Source organism: Schistocerca cancellata, chromosome 7, assembly GCF_023864275.1.
Source record: "Schistocerca cancellata isolate TAMUIC-IGC-003103 chromosome 7, iqSchCanc2.1, whole genome shotgun sequence".
In the NCBI taxonomy this organism is placed as follows: domain Eukaryota; kingdom Metazoa; phylum Arthropoda; class Insecta; order Orthoptera; family Acrididae; genus Schistocerca; species Schistocerca cancellata.
The window spans coordinates 1,236,706-1,253,655 of NC_064632.1; the positions used below are offsets into that span (position 1 = coordinate 1,236,706).

Here is a 16,950-nt window from a genome sequence, read left to right on the forward strand (position 1 = left end):
ATCCAGGAAATCGCACACCATCAAAGCCCGAGGGGAGAGGGGGGGGGGGGGGGGGGTGGTTTGCTCCATCTTGCTGGAAAAGTATCCATGGTTGGTATTCTTTTAACTGTGGGACAATGAACTGTTGCAAAACGTCAGTAAATGTTAGTGGTAATGGATTTTTCCGTGAAGAAAATTGGTCCAAAAACCTTATTATGCATGAGGCCACACCAAACATTCACTTTTTCTCTGTAACTGTTAAGTAGCACGTGGAGACTGAACCCCCATATGTGGACATTATGCCTACTCGTATTTAGCATTCAACTGACATGAGTGGTGGATTCATAGGTAAAGCATATGTGACTTAAGTAATCGTTAGTGCCATTAATCTTGTTGAGAATCTCAGTTGCAAATTCAGCACTTGTCAGCAAATCACTCGGCTGAATGGTCTGCACGATTTGCACTTTGTAAGCATGCAACCTAAGCCTTTCATGAAGAATCTTCACCACATTTCCTTGCAGTATTTGAAGTTTACCTGATACTTGACGAGTTGATTTAGATGGACTCTGTTGAAACGATTAGTTGCATCACTCACAGGAGGCCTGCCACTTTGAGGATGCTCTTCAATGCTGCCTGTTTCGTTAAACTTTGCATACCATCACTTTATTGATTTTTCAGGAGGGCTACATTGATAAGAAGCACAAAATTTACACTGACCACTGATGGGCGATTTCGTTTCCTGAAACCAAAGCACACATTGCGCTTTCTCCTGCTTTAACACCATTTTGCCAGCAACTAATGTGACCTAACAGACCGCATCAGTGTTGTGGAACACTAGCACCATCTATTGGTCACAACAACTAGTAACACTAAGCTATGTAATGGCATCAAATGTAACTTATTATGTCACATGGTTATTCTGTTATAAATTTTTACAATCAGGGCAAGACTTTGTGGTCACCCTGTATAAGTAAGAGATTTCCTTAATGTCAATTAAAAAGTATTCAGAAGGCAATTTTCAGGACTTAACTGAAGCTGCTTTACTTAAAAAGTAAAGAGGATTAGAGCTGAATGACTAATTAGTAGGTACTTTTAAGTGTAACACCTATTTTTTGCACAATTTGCATCCATTTTTGGTAAAATTTGGATCTAAATTTTTTGTTTGTTTGTAAATAACTAGATGTACAAATTTAAAAGGTTATCGAACTACATGACTAAAAACAAAGCCTTAGTTCTTGAAATTGACATTTACTTTCACAAACACTTCAATTTCTTCCTCGGATGTAATCTGTGTTTGTTTCCTTCTTTTTACTGTATTTAAGCTTTCAAAATATTATTGTATCTGCCGAGATGCAGCAGTATTTTCTCGCCAGTGAACTGAGTGCTTCTCTGATTTAATGTGTTTCTCAACATCCTTTTTCTTTCCCACCAAATCTGATAATTACAAAATACACAGAACATTAATTTTTACTTTCCATGGGCATTCATAGCCAAGCGACCCACCCTTGACAACACTACAGATAAAATCAACAAGACACTAATCACAGAAGTAGGACTGAAAATATCTATTCAGACATTAGGGGAAGAATTCCAGTGTAGCCAAACAACATGTACAGCTTTTATTTTCCTGTGACTTTAGTGCAGACACTATCAACTTGCAGTCAGTCGAGAATCGTAGAAGATATAGAATTGTGAGTGCCAGAGGGGAAGGAGGGGTGTGGGAAAATGAGCTCAGTCACACTCGTGCAGGGCAGCTTGGCAGATGACGTGTAATATCAACATCAAAAACTGGTTTCAGTTTTTATATTTATGTATGGAATAGGAGGCTATTTCAAATTATCTCTGATAAGACAGTTCATATGGATACAATTCACTACATAATAGCATCTCTGATCAGATAGTTCATGTGGATACAATTCGCTACGAAATAGCAGCTACTAGGTTATTAAGCATTTTTGCATTGAGGCAGAATTCGTATTTATCGCAATATGTGAATTTTGTGAGGTCCCTGCTAACAAGTATGTGTCACATCTAGTTTCACTAATCACATTAACTGTGTCAAATCAAAAACAGTAAATGACTTTGTATACTTCTCTGTAAAATTTAAAATGATACTTTTAACAATTTCTATTAGTGGCTACAGCATTATGGATGGTAAGACTCTCACCTCTCCTCCATTAACATAATCAAGCACAAAAAATAGCTTGTCTGGTGTCTGAAAACAGTAATGAAGGCCAACTAGGAATGGGTGATTTAATGTCTTCAGCAACACACTTCGCTCCGACATTATATGGCGGACCTCGTTCCTCTTCACCACAAGTCGCTTACTGAGAACTTTCACGGCATAGAAGCGTTGCTCTGTACGATGTCGGGCCAGCAAAACTCGCCCAAAACTTCCTTTCCCAATGACATGTAGGAATTCAAAATCTGCTGGACGAGCACTGAAAATTAAAATGCAAAAATGTGCATTTTCTAACTTTGAGAAACAGTAACAGCACATTACTAAATTATTATTATTATTATTATTATTATTATTATTATTATTATTATTATTATTATTCGTGGCACTAGACCACCAATTTTATACATAGTGAAGTTGTCTGCAGTCAATATACAGTTCATCACAAAATTCAGCTATGGAACTAAAATGTGTTGTCAACAGTTCCACAAGGGAAGTTTACAAATACAGGGCAGGTACATGCAGTACTTACGACGTGCGTTCTGATGGTCCTAAATTAACTTGTGGTGCCGGTTCTGACGTAGAATCAGTACCTTCTATGCTGTCTCCATCTCCATCACCTTCCCCATCTTCAGATAGGCTACCCAGATTACGATCAAGCTGGAAGAATTCCCGTACTTCAGGCCTGCAAGAAATACAGAACTGTAATGCATCCAGTCAGGGACTGAGAAAGGAAAATTAAAAAATCTTCACACAAAAGTAATACATTCTGTAAATCCATATGTTATATTACAGTTTTCATTAAAAAGGTCAGACTACTTGGATAAAAGCCTCTTTTACCTATGTAGTTAAAAGGATGCAGTGTGTTACATTACGAAGCTCACGGAGTGTACACAATGAAACAGCATTTTCAAAATGGAGGACTAACCACTGCAGGTGTCACACTGGTATCAGTACTCTGTCTTGTTATACAGTGGAAACAAAAATCACAACATCAAAACATAATTAATGTAGAGTACTGAAATTTGGAGATTCCATTGGTCTACTTAACATATTTAAGTGATTACATTGCCAGACCACGGGTTAATGTGTGAGATACGCCACTGCAAATGTGAAAAGCTGATACATCAATAACCAGAATGTTGAACGCAGGCATGAAAACGTGCACGAACTGTGTTGTACATGTGCCATATGTCAGTTTGTGGGGTGGAGTTAAATCCCTGTTGCACTTGGTCTGTCAATGCAGAAACAGCTAACACTGGCTGCAGGCAATGCTGGAGTTGTCGTTCAATGATACGCCGTGTGTGTTTGATTGGAAACTAAGCAGGTGATCAAGCAGGCCAAGGCAAGATGTCAATGCTTTGTAGAGCATTTTGGGTTATAACAGTCGTACGTGAGTGAGCGTTATCTTGTTGGGAAACACTCGCTGGTAAACTGTTCGTGAATTCCCTGGAAAACTGTTCACGAATGGCACCTCAACAGGTCGAACCACCAGACTGACACACAAATCTGCAGTCAGGGTGCGTGGGGTAAGCCCAAGAGTGCACTTTCTGTCATACGAAATTGCACGCCAGGAGATAATTCCAGGTGTACATCCAGTGTGTCGAGCACAAAGAGAGGTAGTTTGAATGCCAACAGTCCGCCTCCTAACCAGTACACAGCCATTACCAGCACCCAGACAGAACCATCTTTTATCAGAAAACACAACAGAGCTCCTCCCTGCCCTCCAATGAGGTCTCATTTGACACCACTGAAGTAACAAATTGTCATTATTGTCAGCTTCCCCTCTGTGTATTAATGTAAAGTCAGTGCCCGAAATGAATTTGTGGCAGCGTAACATCTCTGACTGGAGAAAAGGAAGATTGCTGTCCGAGGAGGGAGTGAGAGGCAGTACGGATGTAATGCTCACACGAGTCACATAAATTGTGCTCAGTAATTAGCAGTGCAGAAATCTTATCTCTCTGGTGTGTCACTATTCTGCTATCACACCTCCAGTACCCCATTTCCCACAAATTTATGAAAATGAATCAGTTCAAAAGAAGGTCTTGAGCTTGGATGACCACTGTATGTCATGTCAATATTTTGTAAATAAAAAGAGTGTTATTTAAATGTGTGTTAACTATGTCTATTGAACAGCCTCGTAATTGTGCCAACAAACTATATAGAAGTTTTTTATATTGGACTTACTTTGAAAGAACATTTGAAAGTCAATGACTGATATATTGATGGAAGAACAGGTCTTCTATTTTAATCTTTTGCTGGCAATGGACACTGCTCCAGTGAGCTAGAAAATTTTGAAATATGAATAAGTGAAACCTATATTGAAAGTGTTATTGCTTTGTAAAGAAGCATCACAAAGTTTTGGAAAATTAGGAAAAGGAAAAATTTAAGATCTTTTAAAGTGACTAACATTGAGCAGTATGGCGAAATAGTTTCGTTTTACTGCGTCACTGTGAATTTGATCTTAGTGGTCACTTGAAAATAATCACAGAACAACACGATTACACAAACTTTATTTCCAGCTACAGAATCTGCAAAGCTTACTTATTAACAGTTTCATGTTAGAGATGCATTTGACATGAAAGTGGTCACTGGAATTTTAAAGATAAACAAATCTTACATTCTCATAGCTGATATCAACCACCACTTAAAAAGAAAACCCATTTAAAGTGATATTTTGAGTATCTGTGGCTGACCATGTTTTGTTGATGTAGTGTGTCATTATTTTAGAGACATGGAAAAGCAGTTCTTACATGATGAAGATAATTTATTTGAAATTTTAAAGACAGTCGCTTCTCAACTTGGTAGACTAAACAATCCTGCTTTATATAAGCAGACCTGGAATCCATTTTCCATGTTGTTGTTGTTGTGGTCTTCAGTCCTGAGACTGGTTTGATGCAGCTCTCCATGCTACTCTATCCTGTGCAAGCCTCTTCATCTCCCAGTACCTACTGCAACCTACATCCTTCTGAATCTGCTTAGTGTATTCATCTCTTGGTCTCCCTCTACGATTTTTACCCTCCACGCTGCCCTCCAATACTAAATTGGTGATCCCTTGGTGCCTCAGAACATGTCCTACCAACCGATCCCGTCTTCTTGTCAAGTTGTGCCACAAACTTCTCTTCTCCCCAATCCTATTCAGTACTTCCTCATTAGTTATGTGATCTACCCGTCTAATCTTCAGCATTCTTCTGTAGCACCCCTTTCTGTACCAAAGTCAGATTTAACCCAGAATAGTGAAGATCATTCTTTCTTCTAGTGTTGTAGCTATGCCCTTCACTGTTATTTTTGGATTGGGATGGATTATTAATAGCAAATTTCATAAGTGAATATATGTATTGCGAAGATACTGTGAATATCCCGAGTTCCTTAAATAAATGTCTGCAAGGTGATCTTGGGTGGGCTTCAGCTATTGTTCTGATACATGCTTTTGGGCGATGAATACACTTTCTCTTAATGATGAATTACCCCAAAATATGATGCCATATGACAGCAGTGAATGAAAATAGGCATAATAGGCTAATTTACTGATATTTGTATCACCAAAATCTGCAACAACCCTAATAGCACAAGTAGCTGAACCTAACCATTTCACCAGATCATCAACGTGTTTCATGCAATTCATTTATCAATGGTGTTATGCCATTTACTGTACAGAATTGTATACATTATGTTTTCTCAAAATTTAGTGAGAGTCCATTTACAGAGAAACAATTAATAATTTTCTGAAAGACATTGGTTACAATTTCCTCAGCTGATTCTTGTTTGTTGGGTGTGATTACTATACTTGTATCATCAGAAAAATGAACTATCTTTGCATCTGCATGAATACAGAGTGGCAAGTCATTAATATATATTAAGAACAGTAAAGGACCCAAGATTGAACCCTAGGGAACACCATTATTGATACCCCTCAATTGGAGGACTGCTGATTTCTGCAGACTATCTGTACTGTTAATTTCAACCTTCTGCATTCTTCCAGTTAAATATGAATTAAACCATTTGTGCACTGTCCCATTCATACCACAATACTTAAGCTTATCTAGAAGAATTTTGTGATTCACACAATCAAAAGCCTTTGAGAGATCACAAAATATCCCAATGGGTGCTGTTCAGTTATTTAGTTCATTTAATATTTGATCAGTGAATGCATATATAGCATTTTCTGTTGAAAAGCCTTTTTGAAAACCAAATTGACATTTTGTTAGTACTTCATTTTCACAAATATGTGATGCTACTCTTGAACACATTACTTTTTCAAGAATTTTGGATAAAGCTGTCAGAAGTGAGACTGACGACAGCTGCTAGCATCAAACCTATTACCTTTTTTATGCAATGGTTTAACAATAACGTACTTCAGTCATCTGGAAAAATGCCATTTCACTGAGCTACTACATATGTGGCTGGGAGTCAGACTTATCTGTTGGGAACAAGCATTTAATACTCTGTTGGAAATGCCATCAATTCCATGTGAGCTTTTACTTGAGAGTGAATTTATTATTTTCCTAATTTCAGTAGGAGAGGTGAGTTGAATTTCAGTATTATCAAATTTCATAAGTATTGCCTTTCCCATATACTGCCTTGCATTTTCTAATAAATAGCTGGATCCTATTTTCTCTACACAATTTATATCAAATGAGAGGGTACGCAATTGGTGGAGGATGGCATCTCAGAAGTCACCATACTGGATATATCAGAGGCCGTGGGATCAGATATAACAGCATCACTCACCAATAACACACATCCTCAGATAGGAATAGCTCCTTTGCATACACCTTTGAGCACCAAAAAACACTGACAGTAGAAGCAAGTAAAATAAACCAATACACATTTTAAAGACTTCCTTCTCTTATTATGTGTAACAATTTATTTACTTAGATGCATTCTTACAAGTGAAATTATACAAATATTTGTACTACATACATGGTCATTCTAAAGGGGAGAGGGGAGCAGGGAGGAAGGGTGACTGAAGGATAGCAATCCAAATAAAGAAGCATCACAATAGTAGCTGACAGTATGTAATTCATAATTTTTTAGTAGCCAGCAATTAACTGCTTAACAATGTGTATATCATAGTTTTATTAGCAGGAACTTGCAGACTTTCAAATAAAAAATGTGACCCTCAGCAACGTAACCTCAGACTCAGAGTTGAAATATTATAAGTTTTGGCTGGTTTCGCTGTCTAGGGGCTGGGATACGTAGTTGCCGTATTACAAGCCAAATACTGCTGAGTCTACAGTATACTAAATGAATATACACATGAATCGAATGGTCGGAGGTTCCTATCAATCGGCAATTGCGAATTTTTTATGTAACATAGAAATTTATAAATGAAAGATTGCAATTCAATAAAATCTGCAGGTACTATTTTCAACAACTTTAAATGATGAGTATGATAGCAGAAGTACCTTTAAGAATGCCATTTATTACTGCAAAACGCTTATTGGTGTCGATGGTCCAGCAATTAAATAAAATACAAATTTAATAACAGGGAAACAATAGAGTCCTACTTCACGTAATTAGTTATGAGCAACAACATAGCTCATGAGATATTCACTTCTAAACACATACTACGTCTTCACTGCAGAAGCCATTAAAATCTCACAAGTGCACAAGCCGGCACTATGAAATATTTCTATCTCCCGCAACCACGTGCAAACTGCTCAACACTCTCCACGTATTTCCTGCACCCGTCCATCGCGCCTTCCCATCCAGCACACCCTGTCTCCTGTGTGAACCCAGTCCTCCCCCCCCACTTCCATCCAGTCTCCCCATTGAATTCAGTAGTCACCTACCGTAGTAACGAGCGCTGTGATTGGCTAGAGCGCTCCCGCCATGTCTCCAAGCCAATGCACACTCACAAACATATTGAAATACATATGAAAGACTGGATTTACATTTAAATAACTTGAAATTAAATAAATATTCCTATGGCTGGACCATAAACGTGCTCTAACAAACATTATTAAATACATAAACAGATTAAATAAACATATATCAAAGGAAAAGAAACAAAAGTAGGCCAGTAGCCTAATGCCTCTGTGCATTCTAAAACACAGAAAATATTTGACCAATTCCTTCATGAATAGTATATGTTGTTGTTGTTGTTGTTGTGGTCTTCAGTCCTGAGACTGGTTTCATGCAGCTCTCCATGCTACTCTATCCTGTGCAAGGTGCTTCATCTCCCAGTACCTACTTCAACCTACATCCTTCTGAATCTGCTTAGTGTATTCATCTCTAGGTCTCCCTCCATGATTTTTACCCTCCACGCTGCCATCCAATACTAAATTGGTGATCCCTTGATGCCTCAGAACATGTCCTACCAACCGATCCCTTCTTCTGGTCAAGTTGTGCCACAAACTTCTCTTCTCCCCAATCCTATTCAATACTTCTTCATTAGTTATGTGATCTACCCGTCTAATCTTCAGCATTCTTCTGTAGCACCACATTTCAAAAGCTTCTATTCTCTTCTTGTCTAGACTATTTATCGTCCATGTTTCACTTCCATACATGGCTACACTCCATACAAATACTTTCAGAAATGACTTCCCGACACTTAAATCTATACTAGATGTTAACAAATTTCTCTTCTTCAGAAACGCTTTCCTTGCCATTGCCAGTGTACATTTTATATTCTCTCTACTTCGACCATCATCAGTTCTTTTGCTCCCCAAATAGCAAAACTCCTTTACTACTTTAAGTGTCTCATTTCCTAATCTAATTCCCTCAGCATCACCCGACTTAATTCGACTACATTCCATTATCCTTGTTTTGCTTTTGTTGATGTTCATCTTATATCCTCCTTTCAAGACACTGTCCATTCCATTCAACTGCTCTTCCAAGCCCTTTGCTGTCTCTGACAGAATTACAATGTCATCGGCGAACCTCAAAGTTTTTATTTCTTCGCCATGGATTTTAATACCTACTCCGAATTTTTCTTTTGTTTCCTTCACTGCTTGCTCAATATACAGATTGAATAACATCGGGGAGAGGCTACAACCCTGTCTCACTCCCTTCCCAACCACTGCTTCCCTTTCATGTCCCTCGACTCTTTTAACTGCCATCTGGTTTCTGTACAAATTGTAAATAGCCTTTCGCTCCCTGTATTTTACCCCTGCCACCTTTAGAATTTGAAAGAGAGAATTCCAGTCAACATTGTCAAAAGCTTTCTTTAAGTCAACAAATGCTAGAAACGTAGGTTTGCCTTTCCTTAATCTTTCTTCTAAGATATGTCGTAAGGTCAGTATTGTCTCACATGTTCCAGTATTTCTACAGAATCCAAACTGATCGTCCCCGAGGTCGGCTTCTACTAGTTTTTCCATTCGTCTGTAAAGAATTCGTGTTAGTATTTTGCAGCTGTGGCTTATTAAACTGATTGTTCGGTAATTTTCACATCTGTCAATACCTGCTTTCTTTGGGATTGGAATTATTATATTCTTCTTGAAGTCTGAGGGTATTTTGCCTGTTTCATGCATCTTGCTCACCAGATGGTAGAGTTTAGTCAGGACTGGCTCTACCAAGGCCGTCAGTAGTTCTAATGGAATGTTGTCTACTCCGGGGGCCTTGTTTCGACTCAGGTCTTTCAGTGCTCTGTCAAACTCTTCACGCAGTATTATATCTGCCATTTCATCTTCATCTACATCCTCTTCCCTTTCCATAATATTGTCCTCAAGTACATCGCCCTTGTATAGACCCTCTATATACTCCTTCCACCTTTCTGATTTCCCTTCTTTGCTTAGAACTGGGTTTCCATCTAAGCTCTTGATGTTCATACAAGTGGTTCTCTTATCTCCAAAGGCCTCTTTAATTTTCCTGTAGGCAGTATCTATCTTACCCCTAGTGAGATAAGCCTCTACATCCTTACATCTGTGCTCTAGCCATCCCTGCTTAGCCATTTTGCACTTCCTGTTGATCTCATTTTTGAGACGTTTGTATTCCTTTTTGCCTGCTTCATTTACTGCATTTTTATATTTTCTCCTTTCATCAATTAAATTCAATATTTCTTCTGTTACCCAAGGATTTCTACTAGCCCTCGTCTTTTTACCTACTTGATCCTCTGCTGCCTTCACTATTTCATCCCTCAGAGCTACCCATTCTTCTTCTATTGTATTTCTTTCCCCATTCCTGTCAATTGTTCCCTTATGCTCTCCCTGAAACTCTGTACAACCTCTGGTTCTTTCAGTTTATCCAGGTCTCATCTCCTTAAATTCCCACCTTTTTGCAATTTCTTCAGTTCTAATCTACAGGTCATCACCAATAGATTGCGGTCAGAGTCCACATCTGCCCCTGGAAATGTCTTACAATTTAAAACCTGGTTCCTAAATCTCTGTCTTACCATTATATAATCTATCTGATATCTTTTAGTATCTCCAGGGTTCTTCCATGTATACAACCTTCTTTCATGATTCTTAAACCAAGTGTTAGCTATGATTAAGTTGTGCTCTGTGCAAAATTCTACCAGACGGCTTCCTCTTTCATTTCTTAGCCCCAATCCATATTCACCTACTACGTTTCCTTCTCTCCCTTTTCCTACACTCGAATTCCAGTCACCCATGACTATTAAATTTTCGTCTCCCTTCACTATCTGAATAATTTCTTTTATTTCATCATACATGTCTTCAATTTCTTCATCATCTGCAGAGCTAGTTGGCATATAAACTTGTACTACTGTAGTAGGTGTGGGCTTCGTATCTATCTTGGCCACAATAATGCATTCACTATGCTGTTTGTAGTAACTTACCCGCATTCCTATTTTCCTATTCAGTATTAAACCTACTCCTGCATTATCCCTATTTGATTTTGTGTTTATAACCCTGTAGTCACCTGACCAGAAGTCTTGTTCCTCATGCCACCGAACTTCACTAATTCCCACTATAACTTTAACCTATCCATTTCCCTTTTTAAATTTTCTAACCTTCCTGCCTGATCAAGGGATCTGACATTCCACACTCCAATCCGTAGAACGCCAGTTTTCTTTCTCCTGTATATATCGGATATGAACAAAGAGATAAACAAAGTGTCTGTGTATGTGCGGATGGATGTATGTGTGTGTGTGTGTGTGTGTGTGTGTGTGTGTGTGTGTGTGTCTGTCGACCTGCCGGCGCTTTTGTTTGGTGGGTCTCATGATCTTTCTTTTTAGATATATTTTTCCCACGTGGAATGTTTCCCTCTATTATACTCATAAATATATTTATAAGCATGCTACTACGGCCCCCCCCCCCCCTCCCGCCACGTAACTGTGGAGTGCTTATGGCCTGATGCGATCAATAGTAATTGGCCACTTTGACCTCCAATAACTCGTGTACTATTCAAGTTACATGCCTGTAATTCATACCAATCTAGGTTTACACTAACAGCTTTCTGAAGACACATCGATCAACAAAATTGGATGAACCATTTAGATTTTGTAAATTCGTTGGTGGGTGTTACTTGTATAATTTACAGTCAGATACTAAACTTTAAACTAATGAAGATATTGAAAATCTGATTACACCATCAGAATTGTCATGAAAATAATGTTAATGTACAAGTTTCTTTTTGAGGTATCATGATTCCTCTGGATGCTATTAATTTCTATATGAACTGTGAAATGTCTGCCATTATGGTTTCATGAAGTCCACCATCTTTGGCACCCCCAGCATACAAATATCCCTCATCGACACAAAGCACCTCCCTCGACACAGCATCAAAGTGGAATTCCCAGCCACGCGGTTGGCCTGGACCGTGCCCTGGGGCTACCCCTCTTGCTCCGGCTAATGTTTGGCACCACACGGTTGCTGACGAGCTCCGGCTTGCCGAGCGGCCCGTGTGGCCACGCCAACTCCGAACTTGGAATATTTTCAGGGCGCCACAACTCGCCCGTTATCTCACAAACTGTTTCACCATCACTGCCTACACCAGAGATCCAGCCTTTAGGTCTGTTCTGTCTCCATCAAAATTAGTTAAGCCATCTCTTCACTGGTCTTCCAGACGATCTTTTGCCTCTTGGTTTATACCATTTCATGGTTTTAGTGATTGTTGCATCTGGCACACAGTTTGGGGGTTCTTTCCATCTTAACTGATATTGTTTTATTGTGTCTATTATGTTTTCACATTCAGTTCAAGCTTGAATGTCAAAGTATATCCAGCCACATCAAAGAAGTTTATTTCACATGCTTCTGTTTTCCTTTGCTCTCTTCTCAAGGGACCAGTTTTTGCATACATAGAGCAGAGCAGGTACAGTCATAACCTTATAAAACTTCAGTAGAGTAGCTCTGTGGACGTACTTTCCCAAAATTCTGTTTCTAGTTCCACAGAACTAGTTGAACAGGGCAAACTTGTTTTTTGTTTAATTATTTTCCCCAAATGTAATTCTGCACCCAAAATATTTAAATGTTTTAACTTGTACCATGATCTGCTTGTGTATTTTGATTTTATCTCTTATGAGCTTGTGTCCTAAAAAATGCCACCACTGATTTGCTTAATGTGTGTGTGTGTGTGTGTGTGTGTGTGTGTGTGTGTGTGTGTGTGTGTGTGTGTGTTTTAATAAGAGTGGGTGAAATTGGACACAAGGAATTAAAGGACTTCTTGGTTTATTTCAGCCGTATTACGTCCGCTGCCCACAATTTTAAGTCTTTTATTCATATATAAACCCTGTACAGCTTTTTTTAAGATGAGATGGAATCCCTCTGTTTATTTAAATTAACCACAGTTTGTTTTGATTTATTTTATTAAACCACTTTTCTAAGTCAATGAAGGCAAGATAAGTTGGTAAATTGAATGCATGGAGTCTTTCTACTTCTTGAGTCATAGTGACGATACAGTTCGAGCATGATCTTCCTTTGTGAAAACCACATCGGGCATCTGATATCACTTCCCCTTCCCCGCCACCCTCCAGATTGCTGCTTCCATTCCATCTGACAGCTGCATTCTGATCTGAGCTGCTGGAGTTGGCAGTTGTGTGTACACGAGGTGTGCTTGCTTGTGTAAATGAATCCTTTTTCTGACAAAGGCTGTGGCTGAAAGCTGACATGTAAGTGTCTTAATTGTGCCTGTCTTCAACTTAACACATCTTTATGGTACATAGCAATCTAGCTTTTCCTACATTGTTGATAACTCAGAAGCTCTGACATTCATGTATATTTCCTTTCTTGTAAATTGGACATTTGAACTGCCAGAACACATTCATAAAATTCAGTATTCCTGATTTTGCAATATTTGGTATGTATTTTAACAGTTCTACACTGTCATATCCTGGAGTCTTCCTGTTCTTGCTAGATATTGCATACTGTAGCTCCTCCAGTGTTATTACGTCTACATTCCTATCTGCTTTAGCCAGAACTGTCCGAGTATACCACACATCTGTACACAGATTTTATAGTACTGTAAGCCATTACTTTCAGATATTGTGTATATTTCTACACTGTCTTTTATCTTTTTTGTTTAAATGCTTCAACTTATCCTCCTCTTTACCACGGCCAGCCATGGAATGCCAAATTTCACAAATGCAGGGTGTGCAGCTTGTCTCATCTCTGTTCAGTCCTCCTCAAAAAATAACTGGAACAGTGCAACATTAATTGAATATTGCAGTGCGGCATTTCTTGGTTGGCGCAACTCTCTCCAGTTCAGCATAATCATAGTGTCAGTGCTGTTTACTGTTTGTTCACGGTATTAAGGACATTCACTGGTCCACTGGCTGTTTGCACAAGAGGAGGCCATGTAGCTATCTATAGTTACATCTGTCTAAAAATCAATGGGAATGACAAACGAGGAGGATTATGTTAAAACTGTCCAGGACATCTACGCTGCTTTCCTCAGGTAATTTCCACATCTTCATAAAAACGTAACAGAAGTGGTTCAATATTTCGAGCAACGTGTGTGTGTGTGTGTGTGTGTGTGTGTGTGTGTGTGTGTGTGTGTGGGGCAGGGGGGGGGGGGGCGCACATGTGCGCAAGATGTTTTTTCAGCTATGAAACTAAATAAGTCACGCACGATTGTGTTGCTGTACTTGGCCAGTCAGTTGACATACAAGTTTTGAATGAAAAAAAAATATTAATAATAATAATAATAATAATAATAATAATAAAAGCGAAAATAGAAGGAAACAAAACCAAACATTCAACACAAACCAAAAGAAATTTTACCAGACAATAGATAACACACACATTAAAGTAGACAATCCACCAAGCATAACAGACATGGAACACTTCTGGAGCAACATACGGTCAAACACAGTACAACATAACAGGCATGCACGGTGGATACAAGCAGAAACAGACACATACAAGATGATACCGCAGATGCCTGAAGTGATAATTTTGCAACATGAAGTCACCCAAGCAATTAATTCTACTCACAATTGGAAAGCCCCTGGAAAAGATAAAATAGCAAATTTCAAGAAGTTCACCTCACCTCAACACATTCACATCTAACTAAATTATTTAACAGTTACATTGCAGACCCATACACATTCCCTGATACACTTACACATGGAATAACTTATCTGAAACCTAAAGATCAAGCAGACACAGCAAATCCAGCTAAATATCGCCCCATACATGCCTACCAACAATATACAAAATATTAACTTCAGTCATTACACAGAAATTAATGACACATACAACACAGAACTAAATTATAAATGAAGAACAAAAAGGCTGTTGCAAAGGAGCACGAGGATGTAAAGAGCAACTGTTAATAGATGCAGAGGTGACATATCAAGCTAAAACTAAACAAAGGTCACTACACTACGCATACATTGATTACCAAAAAGCTTTTGATTGTGTACCCCACACATGGCTACTACAAATATTGGAAATATACAAAGTAGATCCTACATTGATACAGTTCCTAAACATAGTAATGAAAAATTGGAAAACCACACTTAATATACAAACAAATTCAGATAACATCACATCACAGCCAATACAGATTAAGCGTGGAATATACCAAGGGGACTCATTAAGTCCTTTCTGGTTGTGCCTTGCTCTGAACCCACTATCCAACATGCTAAATAATACAAATTATGGATACAATATTACTGGAACATACCAACACAAAATCACAGATTTGCTATACATGGATGATCTAAAACTACTGGCAGCAACAAATCAATAACTCAACGAATTACTAAAGATAACAGAAGTATTCAGCAATGATATAAATATGGCTTTTGGAACAGACAAATCTAAGAAAAATAGCATAGTCAAGGGAAAATACACTAAACAAGAAGATTACTTATTGGATAACCACTGCGACTGTATAGAAGCGATGGAAAAAACAGATGCCTATAAATATCTAGGATACAGACAAAAAATAGGAATAGATAATACAAATATTACAGAAGAACTAAAAGAAAAATATAGACAAAGACTAACAAAAATACTGAAAACAGAATTGACAGCAAGAAACAAGACAAAAGCTATAAATACTTATGCTATACCAATATTGACCTACTCATTTGGAGTAGTGAAATGGAGTAACACAGACCTAGAAGCACACAATACACTTACACGATCACAATGCCACAAATATAGAATACATCACATACATACAGCAACAGAAAGATTCACATTAAGCAGAAAGGAAGGAGGAAGGGGATTTATTGACATAAAAACCTACATTATGGACAGGTAGACAATTTAAGAAAATTCTTTCTAGAATGAGCAGAAACTAGCAAAATACACAAAGCAATCACTCATGTAAATACATCAGCTACACCACTGCAATTTCATAACCACTTCTACAACCCTTTAGATCACATACCATCAACAGATACGAAGAAAGTAAATTGGAAAAAGAAAACACTACATGCCAAGCTCCCGTATCATCTAACACAGCCACACATCGATCAAGACGCATCCAACACATGGCTAAGAAAAGGCAATATATACAGTGAGACTGAAGGATTTATGATTGCAATACAGGATCAAACAATAAACACCAGATATTACAGCAAGCATATTATTAGAGATCCCAATACCACAACAGATAAATGCAGACTTTGCAAACAACAAATAGAAACAGTAGATCACATCACAAGCGGATGTACAATACTAGCAAATACAGAATACCCCAGAAGACATGACAATGTAGCAAAAATAATACATCAACAGCTTGCCTTACAACATAAACTTATAAAACAACACGTTCCCACATACAAGTATGCACCACAAAATGTACTGGAGAATGATGAATACAAATTATACTGGAACAGAACCATTATAACAGATAAAACAACACCACATAACAAACCTGACATCATACTCACTAATAAAAAGAAGAAATTAACACAACTAATCGAAATATCCATACCCATTACAACAAATATACAAAAGAAAACAGGAGAAAAATACATCCAACTGGCTGAGGAAGTCAAGGACATGTGGCATCAAGATAAAGTTGACATTATACCAATTATACTATCAACTACAGGAGTCATACCACACAATATCCACCAGTACATCAATGCAATACAGCTACATCCAAACTTATACACTCCTGGAAATTGAAATAAGAACACCGTGAATTCATTGTCCCAGGAAGGGGAAACTTTATTGACACATTCCTGGGGTCAGATACATCACATGATCACACTGACAGAACCACAGGCACATAGACACAGGCAACAGAGCATGCACAATGTCGGCACTAGTACAGTGTATATCCACCTTTCGCAGCAATGCAGGCTGCTATTCTCCCATGGAGACGATCGTAGAGATGCTGGATGTAGTCCTGTGGAACGGCTTGCCATGCCATTTCCACCTGGCGCCTCAGTTGGACCAGCGTTCGTGCTGGACGTGCAGACCGCGTGA

The 16,950-nt window shown here is 38.4% G+C and overlaps 1 protein-coding gene across 2 annotated transcripts in view; it reads right to left on the reverse strand.

Moving 5' to 3' along the window:
- Positions 1–16,950, reverse strand: part of LOC126092302 (serine/threonine-protein kinase Sgk2-like) — a 119,415-nt gene that overhangs the window by 69,766 nt on the left and 32,699 nt on the right. For both annotated transcript variants that reach the window (XM_049907825.1, XM_049907826.1), the window contains 2 exons: positions 2,691–2,843; positions 2,147–2,420 (listed from right to left, as the gene is read on the reverse strand). In XM_049907825.1, coding sequence (XP_049763782.1) covers positions 2,147–2,420; positions 2,691–2,843 — 427 coding nt within the window. The remainder of the gene's footprint in view (positions 1–2,146; positions 2,421–2,690; positions 2,844–16,950) is intronic.